The sequence below is a fragment of the Podarcis raffonei genome, chromosome 6 (assembly GCF_027172205.1).
Source record: "Podarcis raffonei isolate rPodRaf1 chromosome 6, rPodRaf1.pri, whole genome shotgun sequence".
NCBI lineage: Eukaryota > Metazoa > Chordata > Lepidosauria > Squamata > Lacertidae > Podarcis > Podarcis raffonei.
Window position 1 is genome coordinate 79,493,899 of NC_070607.1, and position 25,825 is coordinate 79,519,723.

The 25,825-nt window shown below is 43.3% G+C and overlaps 1 protein-coding gene across 1 annotated transcript in view; it reads right to left on the minus strand.

Moving 5' to 3' along the window:
* PREX1 (phosphatidylinositol-3,4,5-trisphosphate dependent Rac exchange factor 1) overlaps window positions 1-25,825 on the minus strand; it is a 223,706-nt gene that overhangs the window by 71,316 nt on the left and 126,565 nt on the right. Inside the window, exons 6-10 of the mRNA XM_053394201.1 lie at window positions 18,713-18,874; window positions 11,444-11,577; window positions 7,820-7,935; window positions 6,516-6,665; window positions 2,551-2,698 (exon numbers count right to left, since the gene is read on the minus strand). Of these exons, the coding sequence (XP_053250176.1) occupies window positions 2,551-2,698; window positions 6,516-6,665; window positions 7,820-7,935; window positions 11,444-11,577; window positions 18,713-18,874 (710 nt within the window). The remainder of the gene's footprint in view (window positions 1-2,550; window positions 2,699-6,515; window positions 6,666-7,819; window positions 7,936-11,443; window positions 11,578-18,712; window positions 18,875-25,825) is intronic.

Here is a 25,825-nt window from a genome sequence, read left to right on the forward strand (position 1 = left end):
AGGAGTGATCCTGCTTAATGCTGGGTCCCAACTTTGTGCAGCACTACAAAGCGTTCCGATAACCAGCTGCTTGTATATGAAAAAGTGGTTTGGCTTATTACAGTAACTGTTGGGGGGTGTTATTTCAGTGTTCTATGGAAGACTTTGCAATTGTTTGAAGGATTGCCCCTAGAAATGTTCCACTGATAATCCATCCCAAGTGTGCGTACAAGCTGCCTGTCCAATGTTATTTGTGTTAGAAAAACAAAAAAATCTAAACTTAGCAAATGGTCCATACTGTTGTACTACTCAAGTCTAGTAGCACTTCATTTAGGAACTTAACCTGACAGCACAACAACGCTCATGAAAAGGAACAAGGGAGGAATAGGGAGCTGATTGACACGCAGCAGAGGTGTGCTCACAAGGATGCAAAATACGACACGATAAAGAACTTTTGAGTTGATCCACGAGGAAAGGTTAATAAGGTCAAGGAAGAAAGGAGTGAGGCTGACAGTTCTGCATACACACAGAACTGTAAAACAAACTATAAAAGCACAGTTTGACATGTTTGACAAGAAACTTCTTTGCTATTTTGAGTTCCAAACAGCAAAAAAAAATGTGCAGCTCAAGTCTGAAGTGGAGGGAATGTCTAAGAATAGGTCAGATATGAAATGACAGGTTTGCAATAGTGCATTTTGAAGTTCATTGGCTTAGCCCTGCTGGGTGGTCAGGACCAGAATAGCAGCAGAGCTGCTATGGTTTGAAATCCACAAAGATTTTTCTTCTTTCTTTTTCATGCTTAGAAGGATTAAGAAGCTACGGCTGAAATAGCAAGTTTGCTTCAGGGGAAGCTTAAAGCACACTGATAGCTCACGATGCACATCTGCAACAAGAGTGTGGAAAGAAGCAAGCTTTGGGTTGGGGCTGTGGTGAAAAAATGTGTCTAGCCAGCCACAGATGGACCTCTTTACTGCTGTTGCCAGGCCGGGCTGGTAAAAATGAGCAGCATACACTATATAAAATTTCCAAAGCAATGTGATTAAAAAGCAGGGTGGACAAGCAATTCTGCCACTATAATTGGCAAAACCAATAGCAGAAACCCTGTTCCTCCCACAGTTATGAGGATACAACACTACGGAGACTTCTCTTCACATTCGTCATGTCCACATGTAATGCTAAGCCAAGCCGCTGCTTAGTGCACATGTGAGGCCTACTGGGTAGGAGACGGCAACCACTTTGTTCTTCACCAATCCTTTTAGCTCAGTTCTGCATGTGTCATCTCAGTGGAGTCACTAGGATGCATGAGGCACTGCCCCACCAACCTCAGTCTGCCCTCAGCCAGTGCCCCACCTGCCTATCACCTCACTTACAACCAATCAGGGGGTGGCTCTGCCTGTCATTGGCTCTGGCTCTACCTACTGCTGATGCTCTGTGCTTTCTGCCCTGCCCAACCCAATGGCTACCAACCACCACAGTGTAGGTTTCATGGCTGAGCTCTCACCTTCCTAACCACAAGCTGCAACCATGGTCTGTTATTGGCTACAGCTCATGGCTAAAGAGGAGAGCTTAGTCACAAGCCTAAGGTTCAGCAACATGCTAGGCCAAACCATGGTTTAGCTGCTATGCTAAACTAGAAGAACCAGGGGAAAACTAGAAGACCCAAGGTGCTAACCCTGTCAATGCAGGGTTGAAAATATCTCTCCTTCTAAGACACAGGCCAATGTTTGAGCTGTTTCTCTGACATGCTATAAACACTTGTCCTTCCTTCAAGTCTGCCCATCAATCAAGCACAAGGGCACAGCAACAGTATGGCCATGAAACTGTTCGGTGGAACCTAACACAGATGGAACAAATGCCCCTGAAAACAAACTTCCTGGCTGATCATTTCCGTATTAATCAGCCAAGCTGGAAAAGTCCTCTGAGATTACTTCCTGTGACTCTCTGGTTCATGTGGGGCATTGAAGCATACTGGTAGTGTGAATATCTTATCTAATCTCTTCTTGTCAAATGCCTCCTGTCTGCATTCTTTTCCCCTTCCACCTCAAAAGTCTTTCCAAGGCTGAAATCTGCACTATTCAAAATTGTTTCCGAATGCCCAGGAAAAATCCTGCATAAATTTAACAATAACCCCATTGTTAAATTTATGCATCTGGGTTTGATATGGAGGCCACAACAATTCTAAGTGAGTCCTGTAAGAGTATCTTTTAAAGCATTTTCTTCCGTGCAAAACAAAGGAAGATCATGGATTGTCAAAAACATTTCCAACCCATAATTCAAGCATGTGTCGTGCACATAATTTCTCAACCTCCCTGCAGATTAGGATTGATGTTTGCAAGTTGTCTTCCCCTACCCGCCCCCCGCTGGAATTTGCTGCCATTGCGTAGTCCAAGGGCATTAAGCAGGAATGAATGATTAATTTTAATAAACTAATTGTAATGGAGGTTAAAGACCCTTCCAATTAAATCCCATCAAAGCACATCTGATTTGGCTTCACAATACTGTCCACAGAAAACCCACAGTCCTTTCCGTTAATTGGAATGAAAAGGCCTTTTCAACCCAAAAGCCACTTACTTGCCAAGAAAGCACTTGGGAACAGTGCTTAATTTTCTTCTCCTGTCTTTGATAAGGCTCACTTTCTTGTTCATCATCATGTGATACAGCTTCTCCCCTTTCTCGGCGATCATGACGTACGCATCCCTCTCCATGCCCAACTTCAGACCTGGAATACAGAAGCAGGGTCTCCCTCAAAAGCTTCTCAGATGAAAGAAAGGATTTGCTCAAAGACCAACAAGTCGTGTTCCCACCCCACCCGCCCTTGCTGGAAATTAATTTAATAAACATGGTAGGGAAAACTTGGGGAACTGCCTAATTTATTACTTCAGCTCAGAAACTGGAGGCCACTGGATGAAATCCAAACCTATGAGGTATATGATTTTTTTCTCCCAATTGCCAACCCATGGAATGGCGGGGGAAGAAAACAGATACTGGAGAAATGGCACTTAGTGGCAGGGATCCACCATTCCTATCCAAGGTGACCTCTCAGTGACCTTGTTGCTGACATGGGCTTCATAGGACTGGGGAGCATTGGCAGGGGTGCAGGACCTCTGGGCCACGGACAAAATTAGGTCTACCAGGCCTCCGCATTTGGCCCGAGAGGCCATTTCAGCCAGGCCATGCACACCTTGAGTATCCCTGTCATACACAATGTCAGGTGTAGGAAAGTAAAGACTTGTCATAACTAAAAGGGGCAATGACAAAACGATAACTCTAGTTTCCGGCTAAACTATTTTGAGGCCCAATTGCCACTATCAGTTCCCTCTGCCATACTGTTTACTGTTCATGGTGTCCCCCTGGACTCAGATGTGTGGAAATGTTGTGTTACAATGAGTCTACAGGCAGGACTCTAAATCATGGGTAGGCAAACTAAGGCCTGGGGGCTGGATCCGGCCCAACCGCCTTCTAAATCTGGCCCGTGGACTGTCTGGGAATCAACATGTTTTTACATGAGTAGAATGTGTCCTTCTATTTAAAATGCATCTCTGGGTTATTTGTGGGGCCTGCCTGGTGTTTTTACATGAGTAGAATTTGTGCTTTTATTTAAAATGCATCTCTGGATTATTTGTGGGGCACAGGAATTCGTTCATTTTAATTTTTTTCAAAATATAGTCCAGCCCCCCACAAGGTCTGAGGGACAGTGGACTGGCCCCCTGCTGAAAAAGTATGCTGACCCCTGCTCTAGATACTCATTGGGTCCTGTTTGTGGATCAGCCACAAACTGCTCATAAGACTTTAATAAATGTGTGCTACTAGAACTATTTTAAAACTGCATTCATATAAAGCTACATTACCCATTATCTGAGGCATATTCCACATTTATAAAATGGGTCGGCTGAAGCAAAAGACACACATGTGCATTATTTCTGCTTAACACCCACTGCATTTTCTCTTTCACACATACAGACACACTCACAACACACTGCATGCCCCACTCCTCTGCTACTTATCTATGTTGCAGCCACAAAGAGAACTGATTAAAAAAAAATCAGTGGTTACTGTATATCCCCCCGCCCCCCAAAAATATGCTAATCCTCTTGGAAATCTACTTAGGTCAACCCTGACTGTGTCACTCAGGATGAGCATACCAAAAGCATGTTGAAGTAATTCAGAAGGTTACAGAGGTTAGATGGAATAAAGGGGAAGAGAAAAATAATCAATAGGCCAAAAACCTCTCTCATTTTTAGGTTTGAAGCAAAAAGGAAAAGAGTCACCCAATAAACACCCAGACATACTATTTTGCCTGCTTCACAAGATCTTTGACACATGAAAACTAGAACCATATAATCTTCACCACACTAGAATCCATTGTGTGGCACAGATTTCAGATGTTTGATGCTCTGCCTGGAGAAATAAGAATCTGCAATGTTTTGCCTTGCAGAACCCTCATTTGTTTTCATGATCCGATGCCTGGTGAAAAGATTTTGGCAGGGCAAACATCCTGGCTGATTGCCATCTTCCTCCATACCACGATGTTAGTCAAATATACTTGCTGACAAGTTCTGCCAAAGGTAATTTGCAAAGTCAGGTTGGGAGAGAAAGCAGCCTGTGTAATAGGACACATTTGTGGCTACATCATCACATTCCCCAAGTTCTGAAGTAAGCAAAAGATTACAATGCATCCCCTACTCAGCTGGTTTTAGGACAAAGCCAATCTTTCTTGCCTCAGCACTGATAACGGCTTGATGCTGGAAGTGCATGAATCCAGATGGAGGAGCTTTTCAACAAAGGCCTGAAATATCTGCCTCTAAAATCTAACTGATTGATTGCTCTTCTCTGGCGAGTAAAAATTGCCTGCTGGAGACTACGTGAATCCCCATTGCTCTGTGGTACGCTAAACGCTTTGCATGGAGAAGGTCCAAAGTTCACTCCCTGACATCTCCAGCTAAGCGATATTAGATAAATGATATTGTTTGACTGGATTAGTGATCCAGTTAACTTATCTTGGATAGCAAGGATCAGAGACATTTCTGTTGCCAGTCAGAGGAGACAATAGACTAGATAGTTTGACTAACAGTGGAAAGCCTACACATGTCCACTCAGAACCAATAGTGGGGCTTATTCCAGGGAAGATGGCATAGGATTGTAGTCTAAGTGTCACAAAGCTTCACCTACTGCCCACCCCACCTTATTGTGAGCCCAAGGGGCTGCTCTCCTCCCTTTTTACTTCAGAAACTTACTGACCTTGAACTCTGAAAATGCCTCTTGCTTGTCTGGATGGAGAATAGAACGGCAATAGGGCTGTATGTAGGAACTACCCTACTGCACAAAGGTAAAATTTACATTCATTGTTCTGCCCACTTTTGCCTCTGACATTGGTCACGACTGGCATGTGACCCTTGCAAGGGTTCCAAGAAGAGAATGCAGTCTTGGGCTGGAGAAGATTCTTCAGCCCTGCTTCTAGAGACTGAGAACCCTTGATTTGCCTGCCTTGCAGGACTTTCTTTCTCTTAAATGCATCAAGCCAGAAATTATGAAGCATCCTTCATCCATGCAAGGGCTGCTTCCTGTACCGAAGCTGCTTTCATTGTTGCCATTGGCTAGCCACCAACTCCTCACACATGACAAGGCATATTAAAAAAAGATGTTCTTGGATTTCATGTTAACTTGCTACTCTTTAATATGCGCTCCCTTGTACTACATGTCGAACAACTATTATTATAGGTTATTCATAAAATCAAAGAATTGTAGAGTTGCAAAGGTCATATAGTCCAACACTGGAAAACAGATTCCCCCAAAGGAGTGAAACTGTCAGAAAACTTTCTTACCACACTTTGATTATAATTTTTTCGTCTTGCCCAGAATCAGAAAGAATTCATTTGTGCCCTTTATCCAGTCCACCAGCTTCCCCTTCTGGCTCCACATATATAGTAGTCCCCACGTAGCCCCAGATGCAGACATAAAGGCTAAGTTATGCTGACATAACAATTTTAATCACAACAGTGATTACTGGAAGTGGCGGGGAGCACTTCTGCCATGGCAGGGTTTTTCCACTGACACCTTAAGAATGAAAAGGGAAGGAAACGATCCAGCAGGATGTTTATAAGATGTTTCATTTGCCAATTTTATTCAAGAACGATACAGGTTCTCTCTTCAGAAGAAAGAGAAATGACATCAACGCTTGAGAAAAGGTCTTATTTTCCTTATGGGTTCTATTTATAAACTGGAGCCTTGCAAATCGATTTAGTAAATACAGAGCTTTAAAATACTTCGGTGCACAAAAGGAGCTGGCAATGTCACTCCTGCAACTATGCTGATGCCTGGGCAACTGCAGTGCCCAAGGACTGAACTGAGAAATCGCTCCTTCGCAAGTGGAAAAAACTCTCTCTCCTTTTGCCGTTATGCATTAAGAAGCCGACCCCAGACACTTGAAGAAACCATAATTGTTCCTCTCTCAGATGGATAACCCCGCAATCGCAGACACATACACAGTCAGTCTCATTATTCACACAGCACATAAAATAAACCAGTCAATAACTTACTCTCTCTCTGTTCCCTTTCCTTGATGATAGCATCCAGCCATTTCTGTTTGTCCTCTGCTGTCTTGGCCATACAGACGAACCATTTGTTTTTGGCAGTGTTGTGTATCTTCCAGCCATTTGTCACCGTGTAACCATTGCTGTGGTAATCGGCTGCAAATACATAACAGTACGACCAAGACTGTGAGTGGAAAGTCCTGAGCCTTCATGGAAAAGTAACTCACCTGGCATGCGCACCTGGCAGACCACACTGGACATTTCTCTTTATGTCAGAGCCAGCAAATTGTATCTGCTGTGAAAGCTCCATCAGCATTTCTAAGCTGCTGTCTCCTGCTGGGATACTCTCCGGTGATATTAACGACAACTGAGCCAGGGACTGAAGACCACAATTGCAATGAACACTGGATTTTATCATGCTTCCAAAATGGAAACATGGCAGTGCAGGCTCTGACCTGTCACCCTCCACATTTCAAGCATATTCTCAAAGTGACCCTTCAGTAAAACTACCTGCTGATAAGGGATGTTGGCTGATCCTTCTTGGGAGTTTCCATATACTCTAGCAAGCCTCCCCTCCCACCTACTGCTACAGCTAGCAAGCCTTTTTAATGATGATTAAGAGCATCCAGATAGACGTGGTACCCTTCCCTTCCTCTCAACAATGAGTGAGACTCAGCACATGCTGAGGCCAAGTAGTGTTGAAACAAGATGCATGCCAAGCTGTGGGGAAGGAAAGGGAGGTGTTGCTCTCTATTCACACAGCAAAAAAGGTTCACTTTAGTTTGTTTGTTTGTTTGTTTGTTTCAAATCCAGTTATTAACAAAGTCTTACAAAATGTTTCAAGTCGGTCAACAGACTTTGCAATAGGTATAAAGGACACACAAATGCCCTTTTCTACATTGAGGCATCCAAAGTTATGAGACTTGGCTAGCAAGGTGAGGATATAAGGCCCATTGCCTCTTATTCCAGGAATGGACAGAAGGTAGGACTAGGATCTGCCGTTGCATTCTAATTCCCAATTCTTTAATGATAGCAACAACTACTCCGTCCCTCAAATTAGGCTGCTGAAACAAGAAACAAAAGCAGAAATTGATTTTTGTGTGAAAGGACTTTAAGCTCCATTTTGGTATTGAATATAAATCCCTGAGCTGAGAGGCACCCTGTTCTTTTATTATGTCTATGTCTGCACCACAGGGGGTAGAGGACTAACAGAGATATCACAAAGCTTGAAGTCTGCCTACTCTTGTTTTATCCAATAAAGAAGGCAACTGTCCTCTCTTCTCTCTGAGAAAAGGTTCTTTGTTCCTTACCTGTCCCATCTTCCACATTCTCAACCTCCATGACTTCCGTGTTTATTCGGCCCCTGAAGATGTAGAGGGAGCCATTGATGGACTTGGTGCGTTTGGATGTCTTTTTCCCAGCAACTCTGCAGTAAGGAAAAGTATTGTTAAGAAAAATGTCTGTTCACTATGTAAACAGAAATGTGCTTTTTTTACTATCTTTAATAGTGCCTTCTCCCACAAATACGCATTCATTCTACTTCTTCACCATCCCTCTGGAATGTGCCATTCATCCCCAAGTTTTCAGAATCAAGAAGTGGACTAAAAATTCATTGCACATTTTAAAGATGCTTGTATGCATTTTTACTGTAGTTTTAGCCTATAAACATGCCAAGCAATCTTGTTTTGCAGGTTAATTTAGTGTGGCACAAGTGAACTGATTGATTCATAATGTTGCCAGTACAACCTCAAAATAGAGGGAAGTAGCTGATACCGTGTATCTTGCTTTCAATCTAGCTGACATGCGGGATAATAGGTCTGCCCCACTAAACAAAAAAATCTGCATGCCAATTATGTTATATTTAGCTCTTTGTGGGTATGCAACAACTCAATTAACAAATGCATCAATTCCTGCAATGAGGCATGCAGCCTCTGTTGGGCTACACGTCAATAAAAGCTGCACCATGTTGTCAGTTTTAAGCAACATGAAACTGCTTCACTTCCTAAGCTTTAGTGCTCTGAATGGAGGAACCATAGCACAGTATTAGACCGCATGTTTGGGGCACAAAAGGATTTGGGTTCAATCCCTGGCATATCTGTCCAAGACCTTGAAAAGCCAACGCCAACCAGACAGCATTGGGCTACACAGACAAAGTGTCTGGTTTGGGATAAGGCAATTTCCGAAGTTTCTCCTTGCTTTGCTTGAGGGGGAAGTCATTCAAGATTGACAGAGCTACTCTCTTGAAGGCAGAGGAGGGTCACCTGGTGGGGCAGAGCTACTACGCTAGCTTCCCAGCAGATGAGTTGCTGCTGCTTAGCAAGAGGGAGAGGTGAGGGGTGTAGCAGCAGGGAGATTGATGTGGTGCAAACACAGCAGCGGAGCCAATCCAGTGGTCCTGCTGGTGTGTTTGCACTGTTCCAACTTCCCCATCACCTCACCCTGATCCCTTCCAGTAAGCAACAGTGACTCTGCCCCCGTCCCCAATGAGCGGCCATATTATCACTTTTGTAATAAATTTTCAACCTTCCGGTGGTTCTGATGCAAAGACATCGCTTGGTGGCCTTTAGTGTAGAGCTCACATATGTTTTCTTCATCAAACTGCTTGTCACATTCCCCATGACTCTCAGGCCATGTAAACTGCTCTCACTTTCATCTGGCTGACAATAATTCTAACATCCCCATCTTTTGTACCAGGCAAAGACTTTTTTTTATGTGTCTAGGCATCCCAGCATATAATGTAGCTGATTTTGATCAGTGCTGCATGGTTTCTTTGGGTTTTATTGATCTGCTGTGGCTCATACTTCAATGATTTTTCTGCCAATTTTACACTGTGCTTTATTGCATTTGTATTATTTTAGCATATACACCCCCCAGAACATTTGAACTGGGTAGCTTGTAAGTTTAATGCATGGTACCTACATTTATACAGTTTCCTAAACCTGCTCAAGTTAAGTTATGTTGTGACATTTTCTGTTGTGGCAGAAAGTATGAATAACAGGGGGAAGAATGGCAGACGTCACATGAATAGTTGCGACACAAATGTACAGCGCATCAACAGGAGAAGGCCTGATGTCATAGAGACATGCTGCCCGGGGCTGATGGGAGTTGGTGGTCCAAAACATCTGGAGGACATTGAGGAATGCTGATTTAGGCAGCAGTCCTGGATGCTACGGGTGCTAAAAGCATGAACTAATCACATAAGAAGAAGAGGACTCTGAGATCAAAGTGTATCTAGCCCAGAATCCTGTTTACTATTTATGACTAAGACCATGGTTTGTTTGAAGCCCTATGGGGACCTTCCTTGTGCAACATGGGAAGGTTGAGGAGTGGTCAGGTAGGAAGGGTGCATATGAGAATGTATCTGCCCCCCTGCCCCCTGAACCCTTTGAGCATGCGAATGCCTGAATATGCCTAATGTTGTGGATATTTGTGAAAGAGGCCTCAGAGTGGGATGTCTGAAGGATGACAGGCTGCAAGATAACTAAAAATCAGCCTAAGTGAAAGCATAAGCTCCCAGCTACAACAGGGGAAAGCTGCATCCTATTAACATAATGTTAAAGCTCCATCTCTCAGTACTGCATCTTATTAGGGTGTCACTTGTTGAGGCTTGCAGCTGGACAGCTACTACAAGTGGGCAGACATTTATTTCCATTCTGGATCAGAATTTAAATAGCAGCCAGACAGATGAACCATCAAAAAATTAAAGTAGCTTTGCCATGTCTAAATATATCCTTCACTATTAGGCAACATGCTGCAGACTCTCCTAGCTTTTAATGAAAATCAGATTCCGGAGAACTGGGCAGTGCTTGCTATGGTTATTAGGGAAATATAAACACAGATTCTTCGGGGAGCTGAAAGTGTCAGAGCCGTCTTATCCGACTCCAAGCCAAACTATAGAAAAGTTGCTCACTGATGCCTGCTCTGGACAAACAAGAGCACTCTCTCAAAAGGCAACAGAACATTTTGTTTCCTAAAACTTAGTGTTCCGGGAAAACTGCCTGCAGAAAGGGAGGGGTTTCATGAACTCGAACTACAAACAGAACCAGGAAGACTCAAAGAATAAGGGAAAGAGTATAGGCAGGGTCAGAAAGAAGGATGTTAGGAGTTGAAGAATTAATTGTAAGGTGCTCATGGTTAGCAAACAGAGTGAGTGGCATGTGGTCTAGGGGAATGGGAAAATAAGTTCAAGATAAAGGAGGACATGAGTAGCTGAATGTGAAAACAAAGGACACACCATGGTAAAACAGAAAAGGTAGAAATACAAAAACTGATCAGGAAATTTGTCAGTATCAATCCTTGCTAACTATAGCAAAGCTTTTGTTGGTGAAGTGGCTGTTGAAATCTCAGCTCCCAACTCTTTCAAAAGATAGCAAAAGCTTATATTGGTTGGAGGGGTTTTTTTTAAGGGAAAGCAAAAGGGAAAAAAAAGCATTACTTTCACAAATGATATAGCTGTACCTCTTCCTTGTTTTATGCACACTGCACCTGTTTGTTCCCCCTTCCCTCCCTCTCTGCATCTGCTTTCTTTGCCTAAGGTATTCACCGGAATCCCTCTGCGTCCCTTCACGCCATGCTTGGAAAAACCTCAAAATTGTCATTGGCAATGTGCCCAGCTTCCCGGTGCTCCTGCAAACCCACCTGCTCTGAGAAGGCCTGCGGCAGTAAACCTCACCTCCAGCACAGAGCTGACTCTGCAATGCATCATCATTTTAATGACGAATGCCACAGCAGCAGGCTCTGTGATTCTGATCAGCATGTATGTCTACAGCCCTAGTGCTCAAAATATGAGGTGGGTCTTCCTTAAGGAAGCACGAGTGTTAGCTGCTCTCTCCTTTTTCACCCAGAGATAGCATAGCACAATTATGTCCTCTCTCTCTCTTTGTGTTTCAGAAGAATCATGGAACTTAAGAAGCAGCACAGACAGGTGCGCTCACCTGGATTTCCGCTTGCAGTAAACGAGGAGGTTATCAAAGAGAAAGAAGGTTCTCTCCTGGATGTTTCCCGCTGAGATTTTTAACAAGGTGCCTTGGAGCAAGAGCTGGGTGCAGATGTCTGTCAAGTTGGATCCCTTAAGCAGAAAAAAAACCACAGTGTCATCAATTCACCCTCTAATTGAAGTGGTAATCAACAATTCTACTTAGCACTCTTATATATGCTTATCACATCCGTCTCTCAAGGGCTGCAAGGTGACATTACTGCAGTAAAACAGATGCTACATGTCCCCTTTTTATGTGGTTTCTCAGCGATCGTCAGAGCTAAGCATTCTCCCATTTTTTAATAAGCCAGGTCAGGGTTGCGAACGCAACAGCAATGGGTGGCAGTGCACCCACCAATAAGAAGATTCCTTCAGGATCAGAACAGTGGTCCATTCAGTTCAGCATCCTGTTTCCACAGCACCCAGCCAGATGCCTATGAGAAACCCGCAGGTAGGACTTGCACACAAGAGCATTTTCCCCCTCCTGTGATTTCCAGCAAGTGAAATTCAGAAGCATACTGCCCATTAGAATGAATGCAGAGCACGGCCACCTGGGTTTGTAGCCACTGATAGCTATTTTGGCACCCGTGCCAAGGTCTTCAAGAATTGCCCGATAAATGTGTCTCAGAAGTTGAATATACCTCCATTCCCTATTGAATTTTGACTGGACCCCAGACTCCCCTCACCTCCATTCTGGGCACAATAGTAAAGGAGATAAGAAGTGTCAGCACACTTTAAAAGCTGAGGGATGGTGCTGGCAAGCATAGGATCTGTGAATTCTGCAGTGAAGTCAATATATACCAATGAAAGCTTCAACTTGATGGCAGTTTTAAAAAAAAGATATCCTGCAAATTCAACAAGACCCAACTGCATCCAGCTTTGGGCATGACCCTATGGAAAAGCTGTGTGTGTGCGCGCGCGTGTGTGTGTTCTCTCTGTCCAAGCGAGAGAGTAACCTGTGAGGGTGGATTTGTTGTTGTTTAGTCGTTTAGTCGTGCCCGACTCTTCGTGACCCCATGGACCAGAGCACGCCAGGCACTTCTGCCTTCCACTACCTCCCGCAGTTTGGTCAGACTCATGTTTGTAGCTTCGAGAACACCGTCCAACCATCTCGTCCTCTGCCGTCCCCTTCTCCTTGTGCCCTTTATCTTTCCCAATATCAGAGTCTTTTCTAGGGAGTCTTCTCTTCTCATGAGGTGGCCAAAGTACTAGAGCCTCAGCTTCACGATCTGTCCTTCCAGTGAGAACTCAGGGCTGATTTCCTTAAGAATGGATACGTTTGATCTTCTTGCAGTCCATGGGACTCTCAAGAGTCTCCTCCAGCACCATAATTCAAAAGCATCAATTCTTCGGCGATCAGCCTTCTTTATGGTCCAGCTCTCACTTCCATACATCACTACTGGCAAAACCATGGCTTTAACTATATGGACCTTTGTTGGCAAGGTGATGTCTCTGCTTTTTAAGATACTGTCTAGGTTTGCCATCGCCTTTCTCCCAAGGAGCAGGCGTCTTTTAATTTCGTGACTGCTGTCACCATCTGCAGTGATCATGGAGCCCAGGAAAGTGAAATCTCTCACTGCCTCCATTTTTCCCCCTTCTATTTGCCAGGAGGTGATGGGACCAGTGGCCATGATCTTCGTTTTTTTGATGTTGAGCTTCAGACCATATTTTGCGCTCTCCTCTTTCACCCTCATTAAAAGGTTCTTTAATTCCTCCTGACCTGCTATTTGCTGCACACCTCAATAGCCAGGTGTTGTACAGTATGTACACCATATAAATTCAGACACTGCAGTACAACTGTAAACCATGCCATTTTGTATTTTGAGTTTTGTATCTTCCTTTTCCACTCAGAACACAGCATTCAAGGCAATTAGCCTAACATAAGAAAACAAATCATAGCAGTAAAATAATTATAAAGTTCCAACAAAAACAACAGAAGCAAAATTATACTGCTGCTGTTGCTCTTGCTTTAAACGACAAAAGACATTTTTTGAGGGAGCAAGGGGGGGAAATCACTCTAGTCAGGCCAAAGGTTTGCCGAAACAAAATCAAATATATAAAAGGTAACAGAAAACCAACAAAAAAGGAGGCAAGTTGGACCTCCCAGGGCAGAGAGTTCCACAAATGTGAAGGTCCTGATTATTATCTTAATATTTGGATAAACTGTGGCTTTTGCAAACCATGGTTTGACACATTTAGATCCAGAAGCAAACTATGGTTTAACACTAACAAGGAAAGGAAAGGAAGCTTTGAATCTCCCTGCACGTGTGGGAGAAGAGGAGGCAGGAGCCCAGGAGCTTGAGGTTGCTCACGCATGCAACAGCAAACCATGGTTTGCTTTTTCATGCAAATGCAGTCAATAGGCATAAGTGAAAAACGGATGCAAAGTTTCCATGACTACTCCAAACTACTGGAATGAAAATTTTACCAGATCCAATGAAACAGCTGGGTTTTTTTGTACATTTGCTATGCTTTCCCAAGGGCAGAAACACACAGGTAATCCTCCAAGCTGCAGTGTCTAACACCCAGCAAATCACCTGGCGAACACATTTCACAAGAGAGAAATGTGTTGTTTGTGTGCTTGTATGTATATTTCTTGCTTTGTGGTGTGATTGAGAAGGGAGGGAGATGCTAACAGTGACTTCCTTATCTGCTGTTCATACCAGACTAAGGAAGTGAATGAGATAATTTGACCTACTGATGTCTTTCTGGGAAGAATAAAAAAGAGATCCATTGGGGGATTGTGAAACACACATTGTCAGCAGAATAGCTTCCTTTCCATTTTCACTGCGCCCACATTTGAATCAGTTTCACACTTTCAGCAGCTGAATGGTAATGGGAGGACAAAGTAGAGACAATTCAACAAATCTAATAAGAGTAGTAATAATAACCATCATTTATATAGAACTTTAGAGTGCTGTGTGCTATATATACATCATCTCAAAAACCCTTAGCTAAGAAATAGTAGCTCGTCTAAAACTACTTCATGGCAGAAAGGAGATTTAAACTGGGAGCTTCCTAGTTCACAATTCAGCCTCAAAGCCACTGTGCCACAAATACCTCCCTCTAACTCTAAATGAGTGCTCTTGCTGATATATATATACTGCATTTATATCCCATATTCTTTATATCCCATATTCTGCTCTAAGGAGCTCAAGGTGACATACATTATTATTATGCCCCCCCTTTTGATCCCCACGACAAACCTGTGAAGTAGGTTAGGCTGAGAGTCAGTGACTGGCTCAAGGTCACTCAGTGTTAGGCTTCAGGGAATCAGCTTCCTCCCCCCCCCTTTGGCAGTAGATAAGCAGAACAAAGGAAAACGGGTCTTCTTACCAGTTAGAAACTTTAAGGATCACAGCGAGAGAATAAAGAATCCATTTCCTAGGAATGACGGTGCTCCCAATTAAGGGCTCCACCCACTTCCTCCCTGGTCACCCACGTCACTACCACATGTTGTAACCTGAGCTCGTAACCACGGTGCTTTCTGCGCTGCCACCTTATCAGCTCTTTTTGACCTTGGGCTGAGCGGATAAATGCTTTCCAGAGACAGTGAATCTGTTAACTCTCTCTCTCTCCCAGTGCTTCTTCTCCTAGCTGTTCCCCATCCAGTATTTCCCAGCTTCTGCCTTCTGAACTATGTCCCTCTGCAAACCACTGTTCCAAATCTATACTGTCCTCCTGTTCCTGGGAAGATCCAGGGTCCCAATAAGGGGGAGGGGGAGGGGAAGGGGGGAGTCTCCCACCATTCCACCTCAGTGCAGCCCTCCTCAGCACAGTCCCTGACACCCAGTGAGTTTCAAAGCCCCAGTGAGTGGGGATTTGGACCCTGATCTCCCAGGTCCTAGTCCGACCCTCTAATCACTATACCACACTGGGTCCCAACATATTTGCTTGTAGCAAACTGTCTAACTGTTTCCCATCCTTGTAGATCAGGCATAGGCAAACTCTGGCCCTCCAGATGTTTTGAGACTACAATTCCCATCATCCCTGACCACTGGTCCTGTTAGCTAGAGATGATGGTAACTGTAGTTCCAAAACATCTGGAGGGCCGGAGTTTGCCTATGCCAGTTGTAGATCACCATTTTAATATTAATGATCAAGCGTTGTATCCAATGTTAGTTCTGCTCAGAACAGACTTGTTTAAATTAATGGACATCACTAATCGGGCCACATTTGTTTCAGTGGGCTTACTCTGAGGAGGATAAAAGCCTAAATATGAATGATTAAGGTAATGTTAAAGAGGAGGGCTCTTTGGTAGTGGCCGCTTCCCAGAGAGGTTGGCTGCTGCTATCTCTGTGGTCTTTGCCACATCAGTAAATAATTTTCTGTTTCTGTTTCTCCTACTGGGAATGACAAGAGCTGTAGTCCAAAACATCTGGAGGGCACCAGCTTGGGGAAGGCTGTGCTAGCACCTGATCATGTTCGAAGTGAGGCAAAAGGACGAGATGATTAGAGTGAAAGCAAAGGAGTAGGAAAGATTTAATTACTATGATTAACTCCCAGGGCAACAGACATACCTACACATCTTTGCAACTTGTTTTGCAGACCTTTTAAAGTATTTTTAAAAGCAATCAGACTATTATGCAAACACAACATTTGGAAGGCCTTTGCCTATATATTCCTAGGTCACCTGCAGGTTACAACAATTTCAAAACTACATCGACCCAAGATAAACTCCTAATAGAGGCAAACTTATATGTACACTCTGATGATTTTGTTTAATGGTGACAAATGCTGATTTTACCTTTTGAACTCTCCAAGTAATAGAATGAATTACAGTGGACAGCTCTTTTTTTTGTAAAATAACACCAATAAACATATCAGAAACAGTTTTCGTTCCCAGAATGCTCACTGCGGCACATTTCAACCCTACAAAATCAAGCCTGATCATGGTTTTGTTTAATAAAACACCACCTCCCATGGATGTCCTGGCAAATGGCAACTGAGGTTTCAGACTTCCAGCCCAACTTACCACCCACCCCCCTCAAAAGCCCCAAGTCATATCAAGTCCAGAATGGTATTACAACTGAGCCTGGAGTCTCGCTGCACTAAACATGGCCTCAGAGCTTTGTTTGCCGAGCTGGCTATCCAAAAACACACACACAGCTGGATATCTTGGGCTGTTCAAGTGGCTCAAGTTGGATGCCAAGAACATCTTTGAAGGGAAAAATGAGCAGGCCTTAAAACAAAACAACAACGGCAATTGTGGAGTACGCCCAATAGTCTGAATATGAGGAAGTTTACATGACCTCTTGAAAGATGGCTTCAGCGGAGGAATCCTCAGCTGGCAACCATCAGGCTGGATAATTTAACTGTCAGGCCCACTGTTCTCCCGGCACCAATACATCCATGAAGTCATTTAGCAATCACAGCACCATATAGTAGAATAAAAGACGTACTCTTCTCTCCCTAAAGTCTCTACTTCCACTAACAGCCTCTGCTACAGATGTCCAACTTCCACATCCGCCAAGCGGTTGCAGAATCCCTTACTAGCTGGACTGATCAAAGAAATACTTTCTACTGATCAAATACATTTTCATTAATCATATTTTTAAATGCGTATGCATAAATTTGTATATGGTTAAAGCAATCACTTTCAGGGGGGTTATTTGTTTTTAGATGTTACATGCATAGACTGTGGCAGGCTCTGTCTTAGAATGAGAGCAGGGAAGAAAAATCTGTAACCCTTGAGGTGTTGTTGGACTTCAACTCTCAACAGCCCCAGACAGCATGATCAAGTAGTTAGGAATGATGGGGGTTGTTATCCAACAACATCTGGTTGTCCATCCTTGAACTAGAGAAATTTCCCCCTCGAAAGAAGAAGAGAATGCCACTCCTAAATTGGCATTTACCAATGCTTCTAAAAGCCATGCAACACTTTTAAAAATCAAGTCTGTTTAATTCGGGATGCATTTTCGAGCTTATAAAGAAGGCTTTTAATTGAATTTCAATTAAAGGCTGCACCCCTGATTACTAGCTTCTATCACAAGAGGCATCTCTGCTAAATTCCCCTCTTTGTCAAGCTTATAAATAGCCAATCATTTGGTCTCCTGTGGTGAAGCATCTCTAGGCAATCAGGCAGGGAACAATCTTTTGCAAATTGGAAAGGTCTTTATTTTCTTTTATCATCCCATCAGTGCACTTACTTATACCAGCTTTCCCCATGTGCTAGCTGGGGCTGATGAGAGTTGTTGTCCAAAACACCTGGAAGGCACCAGGTTGCCAGAGGTTGCCTTGTGCAAACAGAACCCCAGGCCAATAGCATGCACCGCAGTTTCATCCTTTTTTCCATACAAAGAATCATCTAAGTGCCTGTTCTTTATCTCTTTTAACGCTGAACCCTAGGTGATTCTGTTGATCACATAAAAAAGCTCCCCCGCCTTTGAATGTAGTTGATATTAGCAAAACACACACACACAACACATATATATATTCCATAAATAAATGAATGTTTATGTAAAATAAAGATCATTTTAAGATTATTAAATTTAACTTTAGAATTCATTTTAGAGATAGTGTATATAGTTTTCTACAGGGATTTGGTTTGTTTGCCCTGTTTGGTGCTTGATATAATGGTTCTGATATAATTGGTTATATCATTGATATAATGGTTATATCATTATATTATATAATGGTTGATATAATGGTTTTACCTTTTTTTCTTTACCTAGAATGGTTCTGAAATACATACTCAGATAGAATTAATATTTTCCAATTGATGAATAATCTTCATTTTCTACTTTTATTAGTATCTTACGAATAGTACATTTTAGTGCAATGGTAATTTTTGCCTGTCAAAATTTGTATGGAATGCTGTACTTTTAGAAAAAAATTATTTAAGAAAACAGCTCTCCTTAAAAACTTTCTAGTGTAATTTTTACAGCCACTTAATCTTACTATACATCACTTAAGACCAATGAGGGGGAAATCCATACATGACATTTCAAAAAACAGAATGTACTATTTGCAAAAACCTGCCACCATTTCAAGCAGCCAAAACTATGCATATGCACTTGGATGTAAGTTCCATAGTGTTCAATGGGATTTACTCATGCACACTAGCATGTAAAGAAGTGATGGCCAAACTTGGCCCTCCAGCTGTTTGGGGACTACAATTCCCATCATCCCTGACCACTGCTCCTGTTAGCTAGGGATGATGGGAGTTGCAGTCCCAAAACAGCTGGAGGGCGAGATTGCAGGCTCATTTCTCCTCCAGTCATCGTACCTCCCATCCTTCAATATGAGACTGCAGCTGCTCAAGGGCTTCCAGCTTCTCCATCTGCCTCTTGGTCTCATTGATATTGGTGCACACTGCTTTCATTGCCTGTAATGCGTTCTGCACCGCCTGATAATCTGCATGTTTACTGGGTGTCCTCTTGGCGAGCTCCTAGAAAGAAAGAAGAGGGGGAGAAAGAAATCAACTTCTGACAGCGCAAGATAGCCTCGGGTGATATTATGGAGATGGGAAATGCAACTGTGGTGTTGAAGCAACATCAAGGAATGTGCTGAAGCAAAGCTGTGTACACATTCAGGGATGGGAAATCTGTAGCCCTGCATTTGCTGTTTGACTCCATCTCCCATCAGCCCCAGACAGCCTGACCCTTAGTCAGGGATGATGGGAGCTGCAATCCAGCAATTCCTAGAGGACCACTCCTGATGCTTTCAAAGGAAGATATTAGAATTGTGGAATCACAGAACTGTAGAGTTGGGAGGGACTATGAGGGTCATCTAGTCCAACCCATTGCAATGTAGGAATCTTTTGCCCAAAGTGGGGCTCGAACCCACAAACCTTAGGTGAGTCTCATGCTTTACCGACTGAGCTATTAGGCTCAAGACTGTCAAATGATGTCAAAGCACTGCAAAATAAGACCCTCCAACTTGTAAATGTCTCTTCTTCGAGTGCTGAAATGCTTATAATCCTGGAAGTGATACCTTTAGGGCAGGGATGGGCAACCTGTGGCCTCTCAGATGTTGGACTCTCCCTTCAACCCCAGGCAACATGACCACCAGCAATGTGGAGGTCCAGCACTGTGTCATGTCTTAGCCAGGGGAGTCCTCAACAGAGGAAGACCAGAAGGCCGTAAATCAAGCCCTAGGTCAGGCTCCATCTGAGGTAAAGGAGCCAGGATCCTGTGACGAGAGTCCCAGAGTGAGCTCAGCCTCTGACATTAAGGCTGAATGGGTCCCAAGCCTAAGGGAAAGATGGCACCTTAAAACGCCAGATGGAAACCCAACCAATCGGGAGAAGTGTCCAACTATATGAAAGGTCTCCTTAGGAGTAAGACCTTCTTTTCAATGAGACCTCTGTAGAAAAGGGAGCTGATAGGAGTCTGCGAGGGTTTGGGGATGATTCCAGCAGCTCCAGACCAAATACCGCAGTGCTGGGCTGGAAGAGCTGTAGGAACAATGTCTATGTACCAGCTCTCTGGCCTGCTTGGGAATGGAAGTCGTGCCTGTGCCAAACCTGACCAAGGGTGACTGACCATGGGCTGCTCCCATTGTGCCTCTTGCATGACACTTTGTTGTGACGCTGCTGACTTAGACTCTGCCCTTGGATCAGCCTTGGGTACTGTTTTGTTACTGTACTATCACAATACAATACGATAATCTTTATTGTCATTGTCCCATACAGAACAAAGAAATTGAAAAAATCTAAATAATAATTATTATTATTATTATTTATACCCAGCCCTCCCCAGCCAAGACCAAGCTCAGGGCGGCTAACACCAGGTACAAAAACAATTGATTAAAATACAACTTAAAAACAAGATTAAGTACAACATTAAAATAATAAGACATTCAAAAACCAACAAGCCAGCTATCCCAACCTGGTTAGTCCCCTAAAAACTCTGATACCCCATTTTTAAATACAGTATACTCCCATAGAGACTCCTTACACTGCGTTTAAAACCAAAATCGAATTTGGATAGAAACTGTTTCTCAGGCGGCTAGAGTTGTTGCTGGCGGGTCCACTGTTTTCTCATAAGCCCAGGGAGAAGAGGAAACTCTGCTTTAAGGCCTGCCAGTGAACACATCAGGTTCCTGCACCCTAGTCTTATTTCCCACCATTCATCCAAACTCACTCTCAAAAACAATAGTCTTGCATCAGCTTGAAGACCAATACATTCATTATGTACTAGTTTTCATAAACTAGAGTTCAGTTTATCAGGTGTGTGAAGTGTTATCCTAAGCTGCAGGTATACATGGCTAGAGAGGTGATGTCAAACTATTGACATCAGTCATGTACTGGCTGGACCACAAGCCTGGCCCATGTGGCAGTGTTGGTGGCTAGTCCTGCATTTTCCCAATGGTTCCAAACACCAGAATAAGACTACAATTTGTGTGGTTCAGACCAGAGCAGAGAAACTAGGTTAGGTTTGCTATGAAAAGCAACTCTGGAAAGACTCTGGAAACAGATGGTAATCAACAATGACCTGGGTTTGGCAAGGAGCGTAGCCTGTGTCTACTTAAAATTAATCATCTTTTTCAGACCAATAACATTTTACAGCCAACCCCATTTGGATAAAAGATCCTTTCAATAAAGCCTTACTAAACTTGTTCGTTTCCTCCTGGTACATAATAGGGTGTTTAAAATGTGGCATTTTTAGCCTGTCTGGAATGTTTCACATTCTTCCAATACTCCTATTTGCTTCTTATATTTAGCTCTGATAGCTTTTAGCTCTGTGACCCAGTGGCAAAACCGCTGCACAGCTGCCTCCTTCCACGTTTCCAGAGAGGCAGCTTAAATGGAGTGAGTTTCAATGCAACTGGAAATGCAGCACCAGATCTGTAACCAGCTGGTTTATTTTCCGAGCAGAAGTAAACAAAAGAAGCAGAGAGAAAAGGAATCTACATTCTTTCTGAGTCAAGATTATCAACCCCTGTCCCAAGAAACGGCTAATTCTGTCAACAAAACGCATGGTGATGACTGCATGTACAGGTTTTGCTTGTTTCATTTTGCTACTCTGATTCTATAAGCTTCTATAACAGACCTTTGTCAAGCGGACCATTAGTGTTGCTCTTTTACTTATTGCTAGCAAAATGCATGTCTTTGTGATGGGCATGAAGGTTTATTTCAGAGGTGGGGAACCTGTAGCCCTCCAGGTCTTGCTGGCCAACAATTCCCATAATCAGTGACCACTAACCACATGCTGGCTGGGCTGGCGGGAGCTGGAATCCAAAAATATCTGGAGAGCCAAAGGCTCCCCAACCCTCATGTATTGTAGATACCTTTAGGGGTGTGGACTCTGCACACACAACTGTGATATTTCAGTAAGTGGGGACTGGACCACCCAATGTTGGTGCTTAAGGCACTGAAGGTTTCAGCTGGCTCCCAGATACCATCAAAGCAAGTTGCTTACAATGAACTCTCCTTGTCTGGATCAGGAGAAACTCTTCTTGAACATATATCACATGATTATTATTAAACCTTTCAGGCTGCAAGCCGACGACCTGGAATAGGCATACGAAACTGCCTGAACCAATTTTTTAGGTTCTGGGAAAGAGCTGACACAATCTGCCCAGAGTTAGATAAAGCTCCCCACCTCCAGCTTTTAAAATGCAGCTAAATTTTGCTAGCACTTTGAAAAGGAAAATGAGCAACAGATTGCGAGGCCATGCAGGGTGAAGCCAAGTTACGACTGCCAGGGCATGGAAAAGGTATCACAATCCATCAACAGTACAGATGTGTCACACTTGGCCTGTGACTATCCTGCTGCCTTAACAGCATAGATGTCATGTTTTGTTTGGCCTGAGTCAACATGCCTCCTGCACTGGGTCCTTCTACTTCACCTGAGAAACCCACTGTTCATGCCAGTAACCCAGAAGTGCTCACATAACCAGGTGAGCAAAGTAGTAAAAAACAACAACCCAACAACCACTGTCTATTCAGCCTCTAATTATATTCTTCCTCTTAATGCTTAAAACAGGAAAATTAAAAACCTAATGCCCTTCCCCCCCCTCCTATAAGCACATTGTAGTTTTGATAATTGAAAGAAATAAACAACAACAACAAAATACAAACGAAGGACTGCATTAAAAAGGTAAAGGGTACTTTTGATTAGATGTTAGGAATGCTCTCTGCTTCTTCAGTGAAAACAAGAGCGCCCTCTTTTATCATGTCTGGTCAGAATCCACGGATTCTGCAGCAATGTAATTTTTACAAAGTGAAACCTGAAGGCTCCTGGAAGCTAGTTTCTATGATAACCATTTCAGGGGGAAATTTCACCCAGCAGCTAAAATCTTGCAAAGTTTGCCTTACTGCTCAATCACACATTTCAAGCAGTGGTTATCAAAAGGTGTGGCGCACCACACAAGTATGGTAAGTTAAAGGTAAAGGGACCCCTGACCAATAGGTCCAGTCGTGACTGACTCTGGGGTTGCGGCGCTCATCTCGCTTTATTGGCCGAGGGAGCCAGCGTACAGCTTCCGGGTCACGTGGCCAGCATGACTAAGCCGCTTCTGGCAAACCAGAGCAGCACACGGAAACGCCGTTTACTTTCCCGCCGGAGCGGTACCTATTTATCTACGTGCACTTTGACGTGCTGTCGAACTGCTAGGTTGGCAGGAGCAGGGACCGAGCAACAGGAGCTCACCCTGTCGCGGGGATTCCAACCACCGACCTTCTGATTGGCAAGTCCTAGGCTCTGTGGTTTAACCCACAGTGCCACCCGTGTCCCACAAGTATGGTAGGAGAGGACAATTTAAACATTTTGGTGTAGTACAGTACAGTACAGTATAATAATTCATTCACTGCAGCATATGGCTAGATGTCTTTTCAAAATGAGAGCAAGACCATCAAGACAATCCTAGCTGTGATCCAGAATTGTCATTTAAAGCACAGAGGGACATTTCTTGCTGCCAGCATGAATGGTTCAGCAACTCTGATTTGCAGTTTGAGTCAGGGGGTGTAGTGGACTAGCCCAGAACTCAGTTCCAGGGCAGGAACACAGAGCGACAGAATGACCGGGAGCTTTGCTCAATCTCTTTGGAGAGGCACATTGAAGTTTTCTGTGCAGTCACGAAGATTGCTGCAGAACTGAACCCTGAATCCGGAGGCCCTGATCCACAACCTAAGAAAAGACCAAAAAGAAAAACACCCAAGTACATTACAAAGGCTTAATTTCTGGATCTGGTTTGAGATTAATATACTGGTTGCTGTATCACCTTTTTGGTTTTATTATTTGTTTTCTTTGCCTGCTAAGGATGATAAGACTAAGAAATGTTTATTGGTTTTCAAGAATTATTTAGATAGTTTTTCTACACTATTTTTTAAATTGCTTTTGTTTTCTCTTTAGTGCTAAAGGCAAGACTGTTTTGCTAATTTTTTAGAGGTGCCCTGATAGCTTTCTGAAGGAGGATTAGGAATGTTTTAAGATTCACTGCAACACAAATGTTTAGGTTTTCTGAGGGTGAAGCTTAGAATGGCTTTGGGTTGAGAATTTTAAAGTGTCTGTGAGCACCAGGAAAGAAGAAGCCTAAGGTATGCTACTGAACTTTAGTTTTGACTTCTTCGTAATTTAAACTTTGGAGGTTTGAACAGGGATAGAGATTTCTGTTGGGGCTGATAAACACGGTTGTGCTGTGAGTGTGTACTTTTAAACATGGGAGATTCAATCCTGTACAGTGGTACCTTGGTTCTCAAACACCTTGGTTCCCAAATGCCAAAAACCCGGAAGGAAATGTTCCGGTTTTCGAACATTTTTCAGAAGCCGAACATCTAATGTGACTGTCAGCTATTGTTTCTGGGTCACCTGCACCAATCAGAAGCTGCGCCTTGGTTTTCAAACATTTCAGAAGTCAAACGAACTTCAAGAATGGATTAAGTTTGGCGCTTTTGTTTTTGCTATTTATTTTGCGTTTTTGTTTTTGAGGCTTTTTTGGTTAATTTGTTTTTCTGACTGTGTGGAACCCAGTTCAGCTACTGATTGATCGATTGTGTGACTGCAGAAATGGATAAAAGCCCCCCATCCAAACAATGACTATCATCAGTGCAGGAAGGAGAAAATTTAATCCATTTTGCATTGCTTTCTATGGGAAAGCGCACCTTGGTTTTGGAATGCTTTGGTTTTGGAACAGACTTCCGGAACAGATTGAGTTTGAGAACCAAGGTACCACTGTAAACTGTTCAACTGTGTCTTACAGGAGCTGTTTTTAAAAACAACAGCACTGGAAGGTGAACAGGACCTCTTTGGAAGGAGAACAGTAAGCTTGGGGTAGATTAAAGGGCTTTGATATCCTGTGATTTTATACCTGCATACTGGGTTGTGCCAATAAAAAGACTGCTTAAGAGTCCAAACCCTCTCATTGCTCCGAGACTAAGGGTGCACATAACTACATACTTGAGAGAGGAGGTACTGCAAACAAGTATCTGCATCATTTGATGCAGACAACCTAAGAAATTATAGGTATGCATGCATATTCAGATGGATTCTACCCAAATCAATTTCAGTCCTGCAAATGTCCAATTTTATAGTCAGGCCAAGGTCAGTATTACATGAAACGAGCAAGGAAAATGGTATGGAGATGACGGCCTAGCAAAACTGGTGTGTGGTTATGAGATAGGAGGGAAAGGCAAGATGAGAAAGCAGGCCAGTGGGCGGGAATGGGTGTGTAAACCCAGAGTGACAAGCTGCTAGCCCAAGGGTTTAAGATGCAACTGAAGTATGCACACAAGCACATAGGCTGAAATGTACCGAGGTCCAAACCTGACCTGCACCATCCCAAGTACAAAGCAATGCTCAGGTGGAATTCCTGACAGGGCAGATTCGAAGTGCAAAGAGGCCTTTTCTTGGTCATGCCAGGAGAACAGAAATGAGCACACAGCAGAATACAGAGGATGGAAAGAACAGAGCATCTTTACAAAACAACATCTTGAAACCAAACCCAGCTCTAGAATTTCCTCGAAGAAAGGATGTTGTTGTACAGAAACTGGTCTTGTTTTCGTCTCACCGCCCTGCCACCGCCCACTTCATTATCCTCCACACCAGATTAAACCTCTTTGTTTGTATACTTAAAACAGGGAGCAAGGCACATACTTTTGCTGATGAAAATTACAACAATCCACATAAAAGTATTCCCTTGCTCCACCTCTTGAATTTTCGGAACTCTCCCTTCGAGGAAAGCCTGTGAGATACTTTATACAGCAGAATGTTAACTCTTGACTTTTTTACTCTGCATGATGAAACACGGTTTGTTCTTGCAGAACAGATTTATGGAAAACCTAGGACTAATAGCAGGCGAGAGATTGCACCAATCAATCCCGTTTCCTGTCGTCCTCATGAGTGCAGTGGGATTTTTTTAACAGCAAATTTAATGAGTCCGGCAGCAGAATGCAGAT